Source organism: Mytilus trossulus, unplaced genomic scaffold (genome assembly GCF_036588685.1).
Source record: "Mytilus trossulus isolate FHL-02 unplaced genomic scaffold, PNRI_Mtr1.1.1.hap1 h1tg000085l___fragment_1__unscaffolded, whole genome shotgun sequence".
Classification (NCBI taxonomy): domain Eukaryota; kingdom Metazoa; phylum Mollusca; class Bivalvia; order Mytilida; family Mytilidae; genus Mytilus; species Mytilus trossulus.
This window is the reverse complement of record NW_026963295.1, coordinates 2,300,853-2,323,358: the sequence shown is the minus strand read 5'-3', so window position 1 is coordinate 2,323,358 and position 22,506 is coordinate 2,300,853. Positions and strand designations below refer to the sequence as shown.

The window sequence follows — 22,506 nt, the reverse complement described above, 5'->3', positions numbered from 1 at the left end:
AGAAAAAACTAGGTTAATTGTAAGTTAAAAAAAATTGCACTTTTTGTTGGTAACTTATCACAAGGTCAGAAATAAATAAACAAAATTCTTATGCAAATTATGAATTCCGAATTGTGTCATTATGTGCACTCATGAAAATGGAGGAATATAATTGCTGTATTTGCTGAGTTCTCAATCCATATTTCTTGATAGTTTTGGAGTATAATTATGAACTACCTTTTATTTAAAGAATGCATTTGCAGCTTAGGTGCAGCTTAGATACCTTTTGATTATAAAACATTTTTTTTAGGAATCGCAAGAAAAAAGAAATCAAGAATTGACAAAGAAACTGATGGGTGCTGAACAGAAAACAAAGGGCATGGAGAAAGAAATACTGGACAAAGAAATGTCTGCTAAACAAGAATTATTGAAGAAGGAAGCAGAACTGGCTTTGGCTAAGGCAGCTGAACCACCTCCTCCTCCTCCTGATGTTCCTCCTAAAAAAGGTAACCTCCATCCCACCTCCTGATATTCCTCATAAGAAAGGTTACCTCCACACCACCTCCTGTTATTCCTCCTAAGAAAGGTTACCTCCACCCCACCTTCTGATGTTCCTCCTAAGAGAGGTGACCTCTACCTCACACTCTGGTTTTCCTCCTAAGAAAGGTGACCTCCATCCCACATTTTGATGTTCCTCCTAAGAAAGGTTAGGTCTACCTCACCTCCTGATGTTCCTCCTAAGAAAGGTGACCTCTTCCTTACCTCCTGATGTTCCTCCTAAGAAAGGTAACCTCCACCCCACCTTCTGATGTTCCTCCTAAAAAAGATAACCTCTACCTCATCTTTTGATATTCCTCTAAGGAAAGTAATCACCACCCTCAGCACTTCTGATATTCTTCCTAAGGAAGTTATTCTCCACCTCCTTATTTCTACAAAAGAAAGGTATGTACCTATCCTCTTGATATTTCACAAAGAAACGTAATATACAACAACTGTCCTTATATTTAGCCTCCACATCCACATTTTTCCCCTCCAATATAAGTTATATGGTTTGTTACTGACTCCTTACGAATCCATAGAGGGTTAGTAAAATTGATAGGGGGTGAGGCCAAATCCTCTATAAATTTAATTCACCCTCTATAGATCCGTAGGGGGTCAGTAGTTAATCGTATAACAAATTTATCGCTGGACTTTTCTGCTGCGTTTTGTAGAAAAATAAGCAATGAAAAACAACAACATTAAAAGATGACGTCAACCATACACGCATCAGTAACCCCCATGAAATATACTAATCCCCTATGGTCTCATAGGGGGTCATTCATGCCTCGTTCACATTTAATTCAAATTGAATTCGAATCGAATGGAAATCAAATTCACTTCACGCACTCTTCTTTTTAATTCTAATTGATTCGAATTTGCTAATTCGAATTATCCAATTCGCATTTGAAATACGCTTTTGTGAATTCAAATTAAAAGTTAATGTCGTTTGGACATATAGGGAACTTGACACGCATTTTAATTCTAATTAGAATTGACGTTAGGATGTAAAATGTTTCGAATGTGAATTAAAGTAATTCGAAATTTGTTAATGCCAGTCGAATTTCAATTACATGTGAACTCAGCATTAATCTCCCCTTCTGATATTCCTCCTAAAACAGGTTAACTCCCCCTCCCTTCTTCTGATATTAATCCTGATAAAGGTAACCTAAGCTCAAACTTTTCTTGATATTTGTTCAAAGAAAGGTAACCCCCCACACCATCTTATTCTATCCAAAGGAAAGTAACATTGGCCATTAGGTCAGATATTTCTACAAAATATGTAATATCAATAATACAAACTGTTTCACCACTTTTTAACTTGAGGGATTTCCTTTCCCTTTATGTCCCATTAATGAAATAATTGTATAGTGCATGTTTTAGTGCGTGCGCAAAGTTTTCATGTAGCAAATGTGCGAGATTTCTCCAAAATAAAAATACATGAAATATGTTGTCAAAATAGGCATGAAAATGAGTGAATCTTGCGCTAATGATTATCAGGCGACTTGGCATCCCTGTTGTTTGGATTTTGTGAGAAATTTCCCATATCAATTCTCCTTTTAGTCCAGTCAATCTAGCATAAATTTTACCCTAACCTTGAAGTAATTGCAACAGAAAATTTTAAAGTTTTAATCTTTAGCATTATACTCCAAATAAACAGAGAAAAAGTCCCATAAAATCTAACTTTAAGAAAACTAAAAAATCTTGATTTAAAAATTCCTATGTAGTTTTGTATGATATTGGAGATAACTCTGCAAAAAGGCAGAAATATCAAGAAAAATTGATACAAAATTATAACTTTACAATTCTATTCAACAGAATGTATTGATTCTTGATATTTTGACTGTCTTTAGAGTATATCAAAGAACTCTTTCGGTGTTTTCATATCTTTTATCAAGCTACAACCTAGATTGCATAAATCATTAGTAGACCTTTTATTAGATTTTTTAGCATGTCGAAATAAAGAATCTCAAATCGAATAAAACAATTTAAGCATATATTCTCCTTTTGTTGTTTAAAGTTTAGAAAAGGTAGATTCTGAACAAATATAATTTCCAGATATAAACAATACCAAATATTCACATTATTTTTTCAAAATGGTCACATAGCCAAAAAATTGCAATTTCTTTAATGAAAAATGTGCTAAAAAAAAAAAATACCCATAACACCTCAATTTCGTATATTTCATGAGCAAAAGATTATATAAGATAGTCCACTACCAACATATAACCCCATCAAAGTATCATATTTTACATGAATTTTAAGAAAATCTACCAAAATTGACAAAAATTACTTATGTTTGCATTTATCTCGCTTTCCAATGTTAATTTCCAAAAGAAATTAAAAATGCAAAATTTGAGTTTTCTTCAAGGTAGATTTTATGGGACTTTTTTCTGTGTAGATAATATAGATTACTGTAAAACAACTTATTTTTTGCGAGTGATTTATTTTCACGACTTTCTCGAGTAGAAAAATACTGCGAATATAAATCGTCGCCAAGATGTCAAAATTAAATTTTTCCTCATTTATATTCATCGAGAAAATTTAAGAATCACGAAATTAAATTGCTGCAAAATGGGTTAGAAAGGGCTAAACGCGAAATAAGGTATCCGCGAAAATAAGTTGGTTTACAGTAGAACTAAAACATTTTCTGTTCCAATTAGTTTGAGGTTCAATATTAGTTTGACTGGACTATTTAATTTTCCTCAGTGTATGCCAGTTTTGCTGATTGCATTCTTATATATAAAGGAAGATTAATAAATACTCAATTTTAAAAAAAATAATATGTATTATAATGTTTATTTTTAATGTGAGTCCATGTCGTTTAAAGTAGAAAATCTAATATTTTTTTGGTGTGTTTTTCTTTCCTTACTAGTGCCAAGTAGCTTGGCTTTTCATCATACACTGATATAGTTGTTTTGGAATCAATATATATTTTATAATTGGAATTGCAGTTGTTGTGTTAAAAATATTTACAATTTTCTTGTTCTTTAACAGTTATTATAAAAGTTGTTGATCCTGAACTAGTGCAGAAGGTCAAAGATACAGAGGAACAATTAGAGAGGTCAAAGGTAGATTTTTTATCCATCAAAGTGTAAACTTTTCATTCAAATTTAGGAAAGAATTGAAAAATGATAGTCTTCTGATATTATTATAAGTAAATTTGAACAGTTTTGTTTGAACAGGTGTAGGAAATTGAGTATCAATTTAACTTAATTGTGATGTTCTGCCCAAAACTTAAACTATTTTTCGAGCAAACATTATAAAAGACCTTTTTTGTCAATATGGATCAGATCCCGTATTATTATGGAACAATAAGGTTCGCCTACATTAGATATAAGAAGATGTTGTATGAGCGCCAATAAGACAATTCTCCATCCAAGTCACAATTTGTAAAAGAAAACTGACCATATATATACAGCAAGCTATAAAGGTCCCCAAAAATGACTAGTTTAAAACCAATCTAAAGGGAAAACCAACTGACTTCTCTATATAGATAGAAAAACTAGAATCCAGAAACACTTATAAACCACATCAACAAACGACACACACTAAACATCAGGTTCCTGACTTATAAAGGACAGTTGCAAACAAATTCAGTGTGTTAAAAACTTTTTTAAATAGGTATCAACCTTCACCCTTACTTGAAACAAGAGTGTAACATCACAACATAAAAAAAAACCAACTAAAGTATCAATTGTTAAGAAAGATATTTATTTTGATTGAAAAAAAATATTTTTGGGGGTAAGTATTTTATATCATTGACGTTAAATATGTTTCTGTTCATGAAATTTTGATTGTAGAAATAACCTGAGTTTAAAGGCCAACTCATTTCAGATTTTTGTATCATTTGAAGATGTCACTACATCATGCTTTAATTTTTTTTACAACACATTTTCTCTTAGGTTCAAATTTCCAACAATGTTGAAAGAATCAAGGATTTGGAAAGACAGATGATTAAAGAAAAAGGTACTATCATGATAGAAAAAGTATATTAAACTTCTACTCTAAACTCTATTTTCTGATAATAAACATGTACAGCATTAACTGTAAATTCAGAAATTATTGCGTGCATTTATTATTGCGTTTTTGCGATTTTAGACTAAAATGCGATTTTAATTTTTAGGATTTTGAGAAAATATTGTTAAATTCATATAAAATGTTTCAAAATGCGATTTTAAATTATTGCAATGCGCAATAATAAAAACCTCGCATTAATTTCTCAATTTACAGTAATTGGAATCGGTAGATAATGGTTTGCTCAATGTAAATAACAGTATCTTTTTTGAAAAATATCTGCAGACCAATTTTATGGTTCAACTAACAGCCTTCAGCTTTTTGATCTTATTTATTTTATTCTACAATAAGATTTAGAATAGAAATGGGGAATATGGGAAAGAGACAACAACCCAAGCCATTAGGAGATAACAGCTGAAAATACTGTAACTTTTTGTCCTTGTATAACACACCAATATTTAGTTTGACATATATATTGCTTGTTTCTTGTTATGTAAAATACAAATAAAAATTGTAGAAAAGATAAAGCAACTGAAAGAGGACCTTGAGAAAGCAGAAAAAGAAGCAGAAGAAGCTGCTATGACAATAAATATAGCAGAACCTGTCATTGAAATACCTGAGGTAAGAGTTATTCCCCTTTCTTAGCTTCTTAAAAGATGATAATAATAGCAGAACTTGTCATTGAAATATTTGAGGTAAGAGTTATCTCCCTAGTTTCTTATGACAATAAATAAAGCAGAAACTGTCATTGACTTACCTGGATAGGAATTATTCCCACCTTTATGACAATAAATATACAAGACCTATCATTGAAATACCTGATGTATGAATTATCTCCCCTTTTATGACAATAAACATACCAGACCTCTCATTGAAATACTTGATGTAGAAATGATATCCCCTTTTATGACAATAAATATGTCAGACCTATCATTGAAATACCTGAGGTTTGAATAACCTCCCCTTTTATGACAATAACTAACCAGCAGGTCATTGAAAATTACTAAGGTACAAATTATCTCCCCTTTTATGACAATTACCATTGAAAATTACCTAAAAAATAGTTGCTGTACATCTAATTATAACCAATGTAAAAAAAAGTGCCAAAATATTCCATGCAAAGCCTGTTTTTACATGGAAGTTAAGGTTAAAGTTTTGGTTGAAGTTTTGGGTCAAGGTACTTTTTGATGAAGTTGAAGTCACATCAACTTGAAACTTAGTACACATAATCCCTGTGATATGATCTTTCTAATTGTAATTGCAAATTAAAGCTTTGACCCCAATTTCACAGTTCACTGATAATGGAAAATGATAGTGCGAGTGGGTCATCCGTGTACTATGGACACATGTTTGTTTCCAACTGTTTATAACACCAAAAAGACTGCTGTTTAGTCTGAAAGTTTTAAAGTTAGGCAAACATTATACAAATTAAGTTATTTCGATTATAATTGGTACACTTTGTAGATGCAAACAACAGATTCAGCTCCAGCAGATAAAGACTCGACTTACTTTAAGAAACTGTTGACAGGAATGAAGAGGGAATTTTCACAGGAACTGGATAAACTAAAAGCTCACTTACGGAAAGAAAAACAAAGGTAAGAACCTAGACATCAGCTTGATTATTTTATTAGCTTGCTTTAACAGAGAATTTTTATAATTCCTTGGTTTATGTGTGGTTCATGACTAGTATTTTCAACCAGAGAGGTCAAGTTTCATATTGACAATTTACAGTCTTACCATTTAGGAGTTATGGCCCTTGATTGAAAAATGACACTTTATGTTGGTTTGTTGCAATTACTTTCAAACTGATCAACCAATTCTTTTCAAATTTTCACATGTTATTACTGATAACAAAAATGGAGGTTTGAATTGTCATTTTGGTCGTTAAGATCAATGATAGATGTGAAACAGGCACATATAAAAGGAGGTGAAAGAAGCCTGTTAGTACATTTCTTAAAAATACAGAAAACCAAGTTTGCTTATAATTTGACCAACTCATTTCTTGTTTTATCCTGTATTGATCGATGAACATGATTTTTGGGTATTTGTTTAAAGTCACAATAATTGTTTACTGGTAACTGAGAACATTATTTTTTCATTTTATATATCTTAGGCATCAATGTATATTGTTGATATACATGAAGAAAATTATATTAAAATAATGTGTGCATAAGAAATTTCTGATATATTGCAAGATTGAATTGATTTATTACTATTACTGGAATGTTGATTATTTGAGAATGCATATAAATGTTTGTCTCGCCTATAAGGGAAGGCATGGAAATGAGACTTATAGGTCTGCTGTTTCAAGTGTTATCACTAGCATTAACAATTGTTAAAGTTTGCTATAAGTTACACAGTTAAGACAGATTGATGTCTGTGTTTACATTTTATTTGGTTTTTAACGAAGTATGTTTTTTTAAAACAGTGGTTCAAATTAGTGTGAGTGAGGTTTCAGAACCTGTGTTTTCTAGGAGAGGACTTTGTTTTAATTACAAATGTCAAGGATCTTATAAAGGACCGTTTGTCTGAAATTGCAAATGGTTTTTGAACCTTTTATTTTTATAAAGCAAATTTGAAACCCTTTTATGAATGAGGCTTAAATTAAAATATTGTTTGTTTGCCTTTTACCGACCGACCCAATCAATTTGTTCCGCCTGAAAATCTTTAATTTGTATTTACCAGCAAGATTTTATTTTATTTTATTTTTTCGTTCCTACCAAAAATCTTATATTTGTATTTCCCGCTCAAAACTTTTTTACCGGAATCCTCCGGATATATCTTTAACGTATAAGGTCTAGTCCGTTTGGTATCACCTGAGCATTTGACATGAAGTTTCAAAGCATTTGTTTGAAATCGACGTTGAAGATTGTTGAACACTTCCTGAAATCATGATATGACGTACGTTACTCTGTACCTTTATACTTAAAGAGCAGGGTTCATTTACAAAAAAAGTTCGTTTGATACAAAATTATCAACGTTTGTACAAACTTATTTGTAAACGGACATTGTGTTCTATGTAGGATCATGTAGGGATTGCCTTTTGTGATCCGCAGATCAGGATGATTATGTGAACAATGCCGCTATTTTATCTGACATGAACCAAAAGTGACAAAACCCTGCAAAGTGGAGAATATCTGGCAGTAAAATCGCCAAGTTTTCCACACAGATAATTAATAAATGCGATGTAAAATACGTGCCAAATGAGTTTTAACCCTTACCATGCGGAATTGTTTTTAGAAAATGTCTAATTTTCGTTTATTTGCAAAAATATGCAAATTATATGCAAATGAGCTTAGCCCTGTTGCTGTAGCATATTGCTTTCTTTAAATCTAATATAGGTGATCACGGGGTGGGGTGGTTGGGTTGAGGAGGCGGAAATTTTTTGGCGTGAATTTGCCCCAAAGTGGGTCAACAGGTGCAAAAAGCGTCAATTTTGCCGATTTTTCACCCCTTCTCTTGACCCAGAAGACCCAGGGTTGCTGGTTAAGGTATCTAACTGTAGTCTGCGTGTAGAGTGGACCCTAGTGAACAAATTGACCCCAACAGTTGTTAGGTCGGAGTGAATCTGATCTTGATTCATCAGTCTACAGAAGGTCGTTTGGACCCAAAATTTCACGATTTTTGCCGATTTTTGACTTCGAATGGACCCAAAACCGGAAGTAGTTGTTTCCTATGCGTATTTCAATAATAATTATGATCAGCAGTTATATGGCTGTGGGTTTGCACTATCTTTGCCAGTTTTATGCCTCTGAACTTCTTGTGTAAGATACAGATGTGAAGCCTACCATTCCAGAAAATCGAGTTTTAGCCAATTTCAATTTTTCCAAGTCCGTATTTGTGCTCAAAATGCTACTTATACATGAGAAACGTGAATATGGATAGCCTCAGGTTGACGGAACATGCATAACTTTTAAAATAAGTATCATCAAGTGGACTTCTAAAAGTATGGAACGCCATTGGAGCCAAATAACGGTTATTTGGGTCCGCCCGTCAAAAGACGGGTACCGCATGGTAAGGGTTAAGTCTTGCAGCATTTTTATTGGAAACAAAGGCACACAGGAATTTTAACACTTTAGGGACTTTTTCTACTAGTAATGTATGTCTTCCTGGACATTTCTTACCAGTACAAAGTTATCTCTGACAGAAAACCTTTAGGTAATCGTACAAGGTACGTAGTACAGAATATGAGTGCAAGTTCAAACTCTTCAAAGTTCCAGGCATATAAACGTTGAAAATATGCGGCACATGTCTATATCTGATATTTGAAAACAAAAAAGTAGTGCATATGAATTAGCTTCACATTCTACGTGATATTATTTTTTTCAAAACTAATAGTCCCAGAAAACTTATTTGCCATAACAAAACTGACAAAAATGACATTATGCAGATTTTGTTTCTTAAGAATTGAATGCTTCTTTTTGTAAATTTATTGGGGTGTAAAAGCGTTGACCGAAGTACATTTTGTATGAAGCGCGGAAGCGCTTCATTCTAAAAATGTACGCACGGTCAACGCTTTTACAACCCTATAAAGTTACAAAAAGAAGCATTCAATACTTATAATTACATTTTTTAGCTAGGATTATAAAAACACGATTTTCATGAAGTTAAATTTTTAAATTCACCTGTGCACTTTATTGTGGGACCTCGTGTCATCATGAATGAAATGTTATTGTCTCATGCAACTGCTTACGGAATAACATGTGATGTGCAATTAGCCAATCAGAATAACGTATTATAATGTAACATACATCTAATGTAATTATTATAAAATAAAATAGTAAACCCACCTGCCTACCTATGACAAATAATATGCCCAGCCAAGTTATTTTATTGGAGAAAAAAATAAAATATTTTACCTACCTACCTACCCTGTTTCAAAACATAGGGTCGGAAAAGGGCAAACAAACAATATTTTAATTTAGGCCTGATCAATGAAAAGCTTGTGAAATGTGAACTGCAATGAATTTCTTATAATTTAGGAGCACAGCTGCTGTCAAAAGGTGTGATAATGCACATAAAGACCATCTAAGTGCGATACAGAAGGATGTTATACGTGTATTGAGGGCCATCATGCACTTCCGGGATCATATGTGTACATTGATGGAGAAAGAGAACCTAAAAGATCTGGTGTATTCTTTACATAAGCTCAAGAACCTGATACCAGACCAGGTATAAAATCATTATCTTAAGGTGGTACCCAACACTTTCACTAAAATGTATTTGGCTCATTTAATTTTCATAAAATTTTGACAAAGTATTTACTTTGACCCTTTAACAAAAACAAAAAAAAATCTAAAAATTTGAACCAAGCGTTTTATCAGAAAAATTACACTGGTTATATAGCAGTTCGACAAACACTTTTTTTGATCATTGAGAAGCTTTATATTGCCTTCACAACGCAACGTAATTAAAACATTTAGCTGATATTACAGAGTTATCTCCCTGTAGTGTTAGGTACCACCTTAATCTGTGTTCTAGCTCCCCAGATATTTTATTTTAGCATCCTGGGTAACAGGGGAAATTGAAATACCATCATGTAAAAATTATAGCATCACATCAATAACACAACCTATAAGAGAATCACTTCAGATAGCATCACATTTAAGATTATAGCATCACTTTGTCATGATGCTAAAAGGCCCTGGAGAGAACACTGCCTTAATTATGAGCTGGTTATGTGTCTTCTCTACCATATAAAGGGGTTTTATAAGAAACAGTGCTTAATGAATTCTTCTTTTATAATATCTTTTTTATGCAGTTAACTGTTAACAATCATGCGGTAAAATGACAAGATATAATTTTATTAGTAAAATACTAGTATTTTGATTTGGTGCTAGTTTCATGCTCTAAAATCAATTGTCCCTTTAAGGAAAGAAATTAAATATCTTTCTGGATGAAGTGCAGATAACATGTTTTTGATGCATAGGGAAAATTTAAATCAGGAAAAATATTTTATCTTTTTCTGTTCTGTTTTGTAAGTTTGAATTTCTCAAAGAAAAAAGTAAAAATGATTACTGATTTTTCACTTTTTTCCAGCTTGCACCAGATCCAAAAGAACTATTGGCAATGCTTGTGGCTAATGTAGTTGAATGTAAGTATGCATTTTGTAGAATCTTCTTACTATGCATTAAAAGCAGTGTTGGTAGCTTTATGCATGATGAATACAAAATATAGACTGTTATTAAAGTGAGAGGGTTAGCGCTATAGAACCAGGTTTATGTGCATACCTGTCAAGCTCAATATCAGAAAGTTCATGACCTTTCTTTAGGAAGATATTGTCAAGCCTTAAATTTTTTTTTGGTTCTAATTTCAATCATTTAAAGGCCAGTTTTATTTTTAAACATACCTGGTATCTTAATCCTTAATCTGGGTTAAGTATGCTGGGGAACAATTGTACAAGACAGCAAATTAATGGTTGGGAGGTAGAATCTGGATCTGATTCCTACAGAGGATTATGCTCCGTGGGAATATGATCCACATTTGACTTTCCCACCATTTGTGATCTTGTGTTATTGCTCCTTTTGATTGTAATCCATTGACATATTTTTGGATTGGGAAACAAGGTGTGATTACAGTTTCTGTAACATGTTTATAAATATTTAGTGTTCATTACTTGAAAAAACTTTGTTTATTAAAAAAAGTGTATTGGTTAAAAATTATTATTTGATAGAATGTCACTTTTACATATTAAATAAACATAGAGGTTATCTTTGAGGTTCTGGATTTGGGTTTAACGAACAGAAAATAATGGGCAAAGAATGCAGAATAAAATGCAAAATTATAAGAGAATAAAGAAAAGAAAAATCTTCAACAAAACTACAATTCAACTTGCTTTGAGTTGTGTGAATGGTTTATTGTAATATGTAAATACAATGTATACGTTTGCCTAAATTCACCTGTTTTCTGCTCTTTGACACATTCCCAATTTTTCTTCTCAATTTTTTTTTCTTCAGATATGCATAACATGGAACTAATTATATCTAATGCCTTCCTGGCAATGAGGATGATGATAAAAGGAACAATGCACAACCAGTATGACCAGTCCAGAATGTCCGACAAACAAACGGAAATCAGGGTCAAGGTCAAAGACGCAGAAGTAGGTCATGTCATTAGTTGACTATTTACAAGTTAGTAGCACATCCATTAGATAATCAGCAAATGCAAGTTTAGAATGAAAAATACTTAAATCAAAGGCAAAAGTCTTAAACTTGATTAATGAAAAGTGAGCACATCTCTACAATATCTACAGTTCTGCATAGCCAAGCTAGCCAAAGATACAGTGTAATGTCAAAATTCAGTAACTGTCTATATTTTTATGCCCCATTTAAGGGCATTATGTTTTCGGGTCTGTCCGTCCGTCCATTCATCTGTACCACTTCAGGTTGAAGTTTTTGGTTGAGGCCAATCAACTTGAAACTTAGTACTCTGTATACCCTATAATATGACCTTTCTAATTTTAATTCCAAATTAGTGATTTTCCCCCATTTTGACAGTCCACTGAAGATAGAGCATGATAGTGTGGATTTCTGTGTACTGGGGACACATTCTTGTTCATCTAGCAAAGTTCAGATTTTATCAGAATTATGCCCCTTTTACAAAAGGAAAAAAAGGTGAATAAGTTTGCCTGATCCTGAATCAAATGTTATGAAACTTATACACAATAGTAATTACTACAAAACTCAGATCAGTTAAGAATTTTGGTAGCATCACTTTTACTGTTCTTCAGATATATGTCCCTTTATAACTTGATATCATATGCGGGGGGATCATCTGTCCCATGGACACATTCCGTAATTATTATTATCTGCCATCACTTGATATTGGTATGTAAGATACTTTTCTGTTTTACAGACCAGAATGAAAACAATGGACACTGCTAAAACTGAGACTATATACATAGCCCGGAGACTGCAAGCGGCAAAAGAAAGAATGGAGAAGTTTGAACAGATGTCACTTACTGAAGACCAAGCCAAGGTTATCATTTAAGATATATTCCATGCAAGCCATACATATTTTAGAAAATTTTCACATTGTGTGGGTCATTGTTATCTGACCAATAGCTTTTAGGATAAAGTTTATGAATACCGGTAATGGGTATTCAACAATAAACATTTTCAATTTTATTTTTTTGGCCAAGTCATTGAATTCTTAAAAAATGTTTTTGAAAGAGTTATGATCTTTTGTTTTGAAATGATATAAATTTTCAACTTTTTGTTGTAGGACAAGAAATATCATGGTCTGTTAAATAGATATCACATGGTTTGGCAGATGTACAACAAACTTCAGAAAGATATGGATATATTGTATGTATACACTTTGAAATATGTAATTGATCATGTGATAACTGAAAAGTCCCATAATGTAATTGATCTTGTGATAACTAGAAAGTGCCAGGATGTAATTGATCATGTGATAACTAGAAAGTCCCATAATGTAATTGATCATGTGATAACTAGAAAGTGCCTGGATGTAATTGATCATGTGATTACTAGAAAGTCCCAAGATGAAATTGATCATGTGATTACTTGAAAGTCTAAAGATGAAATTGATCATGTGATTACTAGAAAGTCCCAAGATGAAATTGATCATGTGATAACTAGAAAGTCCCAAGATGAAATTGATCATGTGATTACTAGAAAATGGCAGGATGTAAATTGACATAAAATTTCTTTCTTTTAAAAACTTGAGATCTCCTTGTATTTGATGGTTGAGCACTATAATGCATGCTCATACAAACTAACTTGTTGTTCAATGAAAAAGAAGAATAGCAAATATTACACAATGTTTACCTATAAAGAGCTAAGAAAAACTAAATTTATTTCTGACAGCTTTTTATAGTAAATTTGCTTTAAATGTACAACTAGAGATGAAGAGTACTAAGTGTTCAAGCATGAAATGATATCTGAGGAACTTTCTGCATCAAACTCACCCAGCTTGGTGCTCTGTTAATATTCTTTAACAGATCATTAAATGTAATGCTATTGAAGTACTTATCTGTAATCTCATAATATGAGAGCTGCTAGGACTTAATCAAATTTATTTCAAATATAGAAAATGGTTTTAGGGATTTCAAGATAATGTAAAATACTTGAACTCATATCTTGTGCTAATAGTTTGTATGGATTATTAATATAGATTCAAAGACCTCAATCATATTTGATGCATTAATTAACCCCAGTTGCAAAAATTTTGCATTAATAACCACTAAAAAAAAACCAAACAACTGTAGTTGAAATGCTGTTTTTTTTTATTTAGACAAGGAGATTTCCAGACCAGCATTGAAGAGAAGATTAAGGAACAAGATGATTTAATTATTCCCAATATTAAATTGGAACTCAAACAGGTTTGTCTAACATTGATAATTAACATGTAAAGGGGCACAAAGAAGGGGAATTTTATATATTTTAATAATAACTTTCATTTAAAGGAGCACAAAGATGGAGATTTTATATGTTTTGAAATTAATAACACAATTTCAATGAAAATACATGATGGGGTAATGAACAGATGATTCTTTTAAATTAATTAGTCATTTTATGTTGATCTGAATTCGAAGATGGCTATATTGACTGACATGTTTTTCAGAGAAAAGCTGATCCTGAAATTGAATTGAAGCTGACTCTGGCAGACCAAAAACAAAATTTACAGATTTTAGAGAAGTCTTATGAGGAAAATAAAATATCTAAAGATTTGTATATGGTAAGTTATTGTCAATTCATTTATGTGTCAATTATAATGGAATCAGGAGAAAATTAAATGTTTATACATGTACTTTACTTATTTTGTTGTTTTAAAAAATGCTGCATACAATCATTGCATTTGGTGAAACTCTTAAATTTGATGCTTATTGTCAAAACAAGAGGGCATACCTGTCAACCTCTGAAAATGAAAAGTCAGGTCATGACCTGCATTGAGAAAAAAAATCTCAGGTCATAACGCGTACGACATTTTGCGGGCTCAATTGAAGAACAAAAATATGTTTACATATAATTTGTATAGTCAATATGTATATGAAACAGTTAGAACATGTACAATGTATACAAGTTTATTTCAGACTATTGTAATATTCCATAGTAGCAGACTTGGCATTCTTTAAAAGAACTGAACTTGGTTTCAGTTCATAGCAATGCAAATGTGTATTCATTTTACAAGAAAGAAGAGCACACAGTGTATCCTTATTAAGATCAGCCCTAAACTCTGTAGCTATTTTCTTTACTAAAGAAATTCCCTCTCACTGTCTGCATTGCTGTTTGGCAAAACCAGTAATGTTTTAGCAAGTTTTGACAAAACAAAAAATCTTGGCTTGTTAAGAAAAATGTCATGCAACTTGGACATTTCTCCCCAAAATGTACCAATGTCAGTTTCAGGGGAAGTGCAAAGTGGAAGTTCATCTAATGGGGTCAACTGATAGTCACTGAACTCATCTTGTAGCTTGTTGAAAATATCGTTACGTAGCTCAGGTAAACAGTCCTACATTTTGACTTTTGGTTACATTGAAAAAGACCGATAAAACCGAAGGTCGTATTACTTCTAAATACCGGAAACAATTCCGGTCAGAAATCCGGGTGAAACGGGTAATGTTAGAAATTCCCGGGACCCGCCGGGTAAAGAAAAACTCCCGGGTGAGAGGTGAAAATAACGGGTGTCACCCGCAAAAAACGGGTGAGTTGACAGGTATGAGAGGGACCGACTCGTATCTTCATATCTTTATTTTATGGGGATTAAGAAAGTGTTTCAGTTTAAATGAAAGTTTTATGCAGTCAACACTTAAAGTCAAATAAAAAAAAATGAAGCATACATTTTTTATAACAAAATGAATAGGTTTCATTATAAAACTTATGTACATATACTTTTTTCTGAAGAAAATTCTTTAATTTGTCCACATTCAAAAGTTTTTTAAATACTTGCTTCAAGGAAGCAATTTGAGTACAAATTTTCCGTATAAAAGTAACCATAGTGTGACCCTTCTCGTAAAAATGATTGCAATACGCATGGATCTGTCACTGAAATAAATTATTATCTGATTGCACATGTTAAACACATGCTCAATATCCATGCTTTGTTGTTGATTGTTGACAAACAGGTAACAATTGTTAAACTTCCACTTCAAAACAAGAACTTTAATTACCTGCCATATTTTCACAACAACACTGACCGATTGAAAAAAAAATGATAAAATCGTGCACAATAATTAGTTAGATATATAGTCTAGTAAATCTAGCATAAATTTGACCCTAACCTAAAAGTAATTGCAACAGAAGATTTTTAAGTTTTAATCTTTAGCATTATATCCCAAATATACACACACAAAAAGTCCCACAAAATCTAAAAAAAATCACCATTTAAAATTCCTAAAGAGATTTTCATTTGAAAGGGAGATAACTCTTGCAAAAAAGGCAGAAATATCAAAAAAAAATTATACAAAAATATTACTTTACCACTTATATTCATCAGAATGTATTGATTCTTGATTTTTTAGCGGTCTTTAAAGTATAATAAACAATTCTAAAGGTGTTTTCATAACTTTTATCAAGCTATAATCTAGATTTCGTAATTCAATAGTTGACAATTTATTGAATTTTTCAACATGTCAAGGTAAAGAATATCAAAATTAATAAAAAGAATTAAAGGAGCCTGTAATTCAGTGGTTGTTGTTTGTTTATCTGTTACATATTTGTTTTTCATTCATTTTTTTACATAAATAAGGCCGTTAGTTTTCTCGTTTGAATTGTTTTACATTGTCTTATCTGGGCCTTTTATAGCTGACTATGCAGTATGGGCTTTGCTCGTTGTTGAAAGCTGTACGGTGACCTATAGTTGTTAATGTTTGTGTCATTTTGGTCTTTTGTGGATAGTTGTCTCATTGGCAATCATACCACATCTTCTTTTTTATAAGCATGTACTCTTCTTTTTGTGGTTTAAAGTTTCCTAAGATAAATAAGATGCTGAAAAAATATAATACACAGATATTAACAGATATTAACAATACCAAATTTTCACATTATTTTTTTCAACATGGTCACGAAGCTTCAAATTTGCAAATTTAATGAAAAATGCGTGAAAAAAATGAAACTACCCATAACACTTCGGTTTTGTACATTTCATGAGCAGAAGATATAATTTAGTCAAATACAAACATATTTATAACCCAATCAAAGTATCATACTTTACATAAATTTCAAGAAATTCAACCCCAAAAAAACTCATTTTTGCAGAGTTATCTCCCGTTCCAATGTTAGTTTCCATAGGAAATTAAATATGCTGATTTTGAGCTTTCCTCAAGTTAGATTTTATGGGACTTTTTTTCTGTGCATATAAAGGGCATAATGCTATAGATTAGAACTAAACATTTTCTCTTGCAATTAGTTTGAGGTTAAATCTTAGTTTGACTGGACTTATATGATTCAAGAACTGGACTATATGGTTCAAGAGTTGGATTAACATTATCTCTCACTGGTCACTCACTCGTTTTATTTTAGTGTCTATGAATTTTACATTTAATATTTCATAGAAAATTACAGAAATTATATTTCTTTCCATTTTAAAGCTTAAGTGCAGTTCTGAATGGATAAATATTTTGGTACTTATATTTCATGAATTGATTAAATATGGGGAAGTTTTCTCACAAGCCTATAAAAAAATAATACTAAGTTCATTTATTAAACTACTTGTTTACCCATTTCCACTACCCAAAAAATATAATAACTTATAACTGAATCTGCAGTATACTTTCTTTTTTTTATATATAAATATTGAATATGCATGTTTCAATTTGTTCCTAAATTGATTATTTTTAATCAAATTTTTAAGAAGTATATTTAAGTCCAGATCCACTTTCTGTTTATGGAAGTTTTTACCAAAACAACCTTTTAACTGGCTATACAGCCCTTGTACGGTCTCCTGCTGTTTAAACAATATTGACAAGCTATTTATAGATCATTTAAATTGTATACATTGAAATTGATTTGGGAAATACCTGTTTCTATTTTAAGACCAATGATTTATATATGATTTGTTTCAAATATATCCTAATTCTTTGTTTAAATTTTCAGTAAACTATATATTTTGCAACATCATTTTTATGATTAATAAATGACAAAACCAATTAATATTCAGTTGGTTATATTCATATGAGAAAGTAGTAATAAGTCTAATTACCTCCCTTTTTAATAAATTATGCAAATATCTTCAAGCTTTTTTGAGATATATGTTGTGTTAGTAGGTTATATATTACACTCAAGTATCAAAGGAATTAAGTAAGCTAGGTCCGGAAGAGCTGGGTTACCCAATATGAAATATCTCTATACCTACTTCCAGCTCAAAATTTGACCTAGTTTCTCTTTTTATTGTTATTTTTATCTCACATTATTGTATTTTGCTTATTTCATGGGAGACTCTTCCTATTTGAAAGTTAACACAGGAGTGCCAACCTTTCTTCTTTTTTCTTTAAGTCAAGCCCATTACATGATTGTCGTTATACAAAGGTATCAAAAATGTGTTTACATATATTTACATATGAGATTTTGCATGAAAATCATAGATTTATCCGAAATTAACTATTTTTTAGATGGCATCAGCTTTGCTGAAGAAAGCTCTGAGAATTCCAGGAAAAAGAATAAAGTATTTATTTGAGCAGTACATAGCATTTAGAAGTGTTCAAGATTCTAGAGGTACTTGAAAATGGAGAATTTTTGCAAGGAGTTTATTTTAGATGATTCAGTTATTTAAAAAATGAAAATTATTTATACTCCAAGAAAATATACCACTCTACAGTATTAAAAGCAGTAACATGGAGAATGCACTTTACTGTAATTACAAATGAGATTGCATTTTTTGTCAGTAATTGACATTGAGATGCATATTGCAATTGCATTTTTTTGTCAGTAATTAACAATGAGATTGCATTTTTTGTCAGTAATTGAGATTGCATTTTTTATCAGTAATTAACATTGAGATGCATATTGGAATTGCATTTTTTTTGGTCAGTAATTAACAATGAGATTGCATTTTTTGTCAGTAATTGAGATTGCATTTTTTATCAGTAATTAACATTGAGATTGCATTTTTTGTCAGTTATTAACATTGAGATTGCATTTTTTTGTTTTCAGTTATTGACATTGAAATTGCTTTTTGTTGTTGTCAGTAATTAACATTGAGATTGCATTTTTTGTCAGTAATTAACATTGAGATTGCATTTTTTGTCAGTTATTAACATTGAGATGCATTTTTTGTCAGTTATTAACATTGAAATTGCATTTTTTGTCAGTTATTAACATTGAAATTGCATTTTTTGTCAGTTATTGACATTGAAATTGCTATTTTTTCTGTCAGTTATTGACATTGAAATTGCTATTTTTTCTGTCAGTTATTGACATTGAAATTGCTATTTTTTTCTGTCAGTAATTAACATTGAGATGCATTTTCTGTCAGTTATTAACATTGAGATTGCACTTTTCTGTTAGTTAATAGTCCACTAACTACCACAAAATTGAAGCACTATGTTTCAATCTGTCTAGATTTTCAGTTCATAAATTTGCGAACCTTGTGTGTTCATTCTTTCAGAAAGATTACAGGGGATTCTAGAGGATCCAGAGTTAGCGTCTGATGTAAGACAAGATATAGAAGACTACATAAAACGTATGGAATCTAAGATGAATGTTAATATGGAAGTTTGGAATGAGAGAATGAGGAACTTAGAGGAGGAACGCAAACAAATACATCAAAATATTTGGAAACTGTGAGTTAATTGGTTCAACCTATAGAAAAGTAACTGCTTTTAGTCATTGATAAAATAACTTATTTAAATTATTCAACAAGTGATAGAAAAAACACATCTCAGGTGTTGTTTTTTGGATAAGTGTCTTTTTTTTATACATTAAAGCTAATGTTTATTTTTAGTATAAGAAAATGCATAATTCTTCAACATCCGAAGTTATAAACTTTTAACAGATGATATGACTGACTTGGAAACAATTTTTCAGATTTTTTTTTTTTTTTTGTAAACAATATTTCTATTATGAAAAATACAAGTATAAATTATAAACACATTCATAATAAGTATCCAGAAACAAGCAACAATTGCTTATATTAATCTGTCTCCTTGACTGAAACTTTTCAGATTTAATGAAGTGTTAGCAGAAACTGGTGTCCTGCTTGTGCATCCTCTCTTCCAAAGGAACAAAGTAACTGGACAGGTCTACAGTCAGATGGCCCAAACAATTAAACGTGATGCTTTAAAGAAACTTTTAAGAAAACGTCAGAGAATGACAAACTTACTAAAATTACCTCCAGTGTGTGTTGGAAGTAATATGGTGTCCAAGCTTCAACCTCAGCAGCCATCTTGGAAAGGGGTAAACAAAATTTGCTTTGTTTATAAATACAAAATAATTTAAGCATGTGAAACATTTAGTCAGTTTGAATAAAATTGAGAATGGAATTTGGGAATGTGTCTCGAAGACAACAACCTGACCAAAGAGCAGCAAACAACTGAGTTGAGGCCAACAATGGGTCTTCAACACTTGGAAAACCAATCTCCCACCCAGAGTTTAGTTAAATTGGACATCACACTGTTTATTTAGAGTAAGAGAATTTACCTCAGTATTAGAAATTGTTTGTTCAACACTTGGCTGTGAGGGAAAAGTTGTGGTTTATAAATCAGTTTTTGTTTTAAGAAAACTTGATCAAGTAACAATTTGAAGAAAAAAAATTCTGTAGATTTTTTTTAAATTTTTGTTAATATTGTGTTTTTTTTAAACTAAGTTATTAAACAAAAATTTGGTACTTAACAAATGATATCGGATATGTTCCTTATGTCGTAACTACAATCCCCTTCCCGTTCATGAATGTGACCTACCGAATTAGACTATTTACCGGATTTGTAATCACATAAGCAACACGACTGGTGCCACATGTGGAGCAGGATCTGCTTACCCTTCCGGAGCACCTGAGATCACCCCTAGTTTTTGGTGGGGTTCGTGTTGTTTATTCTTTAGTTTTCTATGTTGTGTCGTGTGTACTATTGTTTTTCTGTTTTTCTTTTTCATTTTTAGCCTTAACGTTGTCAGTTTGTTTTAGATTTATGAGTTTGACTGTCCCTTTGGTATCTTTCGTCCCTCTTTTATTAATGATATGAATATATTTTTTTTCAAAAGAATGTGAAGATAATACATGATCTGTCTTAAATTACAGGTTGGACAGGGTGACAATCCTCCTGCTAAGGTGAACACGCCCTATACTCAACACTATGATATTAACAAGTCAAGAATAGATGCTGAAAGGTATGTGTCAATGTATGTAAACAAATTACTTCCCTTTGAAATCGTAGACTGGTTCCATACTGGACAAAATTGGCCTTTGCCAATGCAAAGTATGATGAATTGAAAGTGATGTATCAGCGGTTTAACTAATATTTCATAAAAGATAATTTCTTTTGTCAAAAATATTCAGATAAACAACAAAATAATGTAATTAAAAGATTTGAAAACCTTCCAAACCACTCACATTAGGCACAGGTAAATTTGCTCTTTCTGCTAGCTCTTCATTATCAATGAAAATTAATGTCCCTCATAAGGGAGACAACTGAAAGAGGGATCTTTAATTACAGGATCAATTACGGGAATTGGCAAATAGCCCATTGATTGTGACAAATGATTTAGGGCAATTGATTTGAATGGCAATGTGTAAAATAGATCATAATGTATTTGCCATTGTAAATTATATAGCCAGTGTATATGACTTAAGGGTGCTCTTCAAAAAAAGGATCTAGACATGGTATCATCTTCTTACAAGTTTATCTAGACCAAAGTTATGTCTGGATCTGTCCATTATGACAAAGGTACCTTTCAAAATGCCTGGGTCAAATAATAAAAAGTGATCTTTTTAAGAACTGAAGCTACTGAATATAACTACTGTAAATTCATAGATAGTTTTGTGATGTCCTTCTCACATTTTCAACCATTGTTCAACAGTCACAATAATAAATGGTGAATTTATAGTAATTTTTAGCAAGTTTCTTTTTACTTTTGGTTTTGTTTCAGAATTCTGAAAGATGAACATAAAGGCAGGCATCCTTATCCTTTAGCAAAGATACAGAAATACATCATAAACCCTAGTCAAACTTCAGTTCGCACATAGTGATTCATGGATGCTTTTAAGATGTTGCTAATAAAGAATACAATTTTTGAATGCATTTATAAGTGATTAAATTTGCATATGAACACAAATGAACCTTAGAAATAATCTTTCTCACACATGTACACATGCAGATTAATAATTATGTGTGTCACCAACAGTCTGAATCATTTGCAAATTTCTTTACTTTTTAAAGAAACATTGAATAAAATATTTTTTTATTTAAATGCTTTGTCAACTGTTATGAGAGCTAGTATTCAAGAGGACATAGAAATTTAGACATTTTTTGGATATTTTTATTCTATTGAGAAAAATTGCAAAAATTACTGTTATTTTATCCCCCAAAAAAGTTTTATTCAAATGCAGTGTTTCCAGAAATTTTAATGATGAGTCTCATTTTTTAGTCCATTGTTCAATAATTATCATAAATGCAAACAAAAATTTAGAAATGTATCATGTTTTGTTATTTTGTAATATGTCTTCTTTTTTAAACCTAATACATTTTTTTTTTTATAAATTGTTGCTTTTACTTATATTTTTATTGATATATTCTATTGTTATACAATATTGTTAATTTTTGTTTAAAATAAATGAATTGGAATAATATATACTATGTAAAAGTATATGTTGTAAAAGGTGCTGAATAATGTTTACTTGTGCAATATTTTTGAATTATATATTTATTACATGTTGTTTGTTAAATTTATATATTTTTACACTTTTTAACTTTACATTGACTGAATATGCATAATTAAAATAGTTTTGATGACACAAAAGTCTTTCTTTAATATTTTATACAATGCATGTATATATAGGTACATTGATATATGGTAAAGCACA

The 22,506-nt window shown here is 31.2% G+C and overlaps 1 protein-coding gene across 2 annotated transcripts in view; it reads left to right on the top strand.

Moving 5' to 3' along the window:
• The window catches only part of LOC134699723 (cingulin-like), a 73,128-nt gene extending 51,181 nt beyond the window's left edge, over window positions 1-21,947 (top strand). For both annotated transcript variants that reach the window (XM_063561153.1, XM_063561152.1), the window contains exons 15-31: window positions 290-485; window positions 3,514-3,587; window positions 4,422-4,485; window positions 5,051-5,154; window positions 5,998-6,128; window positions 9,516-9,705; window positions 10,573-10,627; window positions 11,490-11,632; window positions 12,388-12,510; window positions 12,757-12,839; window positions 13,792-13,879; window positions 14,122-14,235; window positions 18,104-18,206; window positions 19,099-19,273; window positions 19,655-19,886; window positions 20,725-20,813; window positions 21,573-21,947. In XM_063561153.1, the coding sequence (XP_063417223.1) occupies window positions 290-485; window positions 3,514-3,587; window positions 4,422-4,485; window positions 5,051-5,154; window positions 5,998-6,128; window positions 9,516-9,705; window positions 10,573-10,627; window positions 11,490-11,632; window positions 12,388-12,510; window positions 12,757-12,839; window positions 13,792-13,879; window positions 14,122-14,235; window positions 18,104-18,206; window positions 19,099-19,273; window positions 19,655-19,886; window positions 20,725-20,813; window positions 21,573-21,669 (2,061 nt within the window). In that variant the 3' untranslated portion in view covers window positions 21,670-21,947. The remainder of the gene's footprint in view (window positions 1-289; window positions 486-3,513; window positions 3,588-4,421; window positions 4,486-5,050; window positions 5,155-5,997; window positions 6,129-9,515; window positions 9,706-10,572; window positions 10,628-11,489; window positions 11,633-12,387; window positions 12,511-12,756; window positions 12,840-13,791; window positions 13,880-14,121; window positions 14,236-18,103; window positions 18,207-19,098; window positions 19,274-19,654; window positions 19,887-20,724; window positions 20,814-21,572) is intronic.
• Window positions 21,948-22,506: the final 559 nt, after the last annotated feature.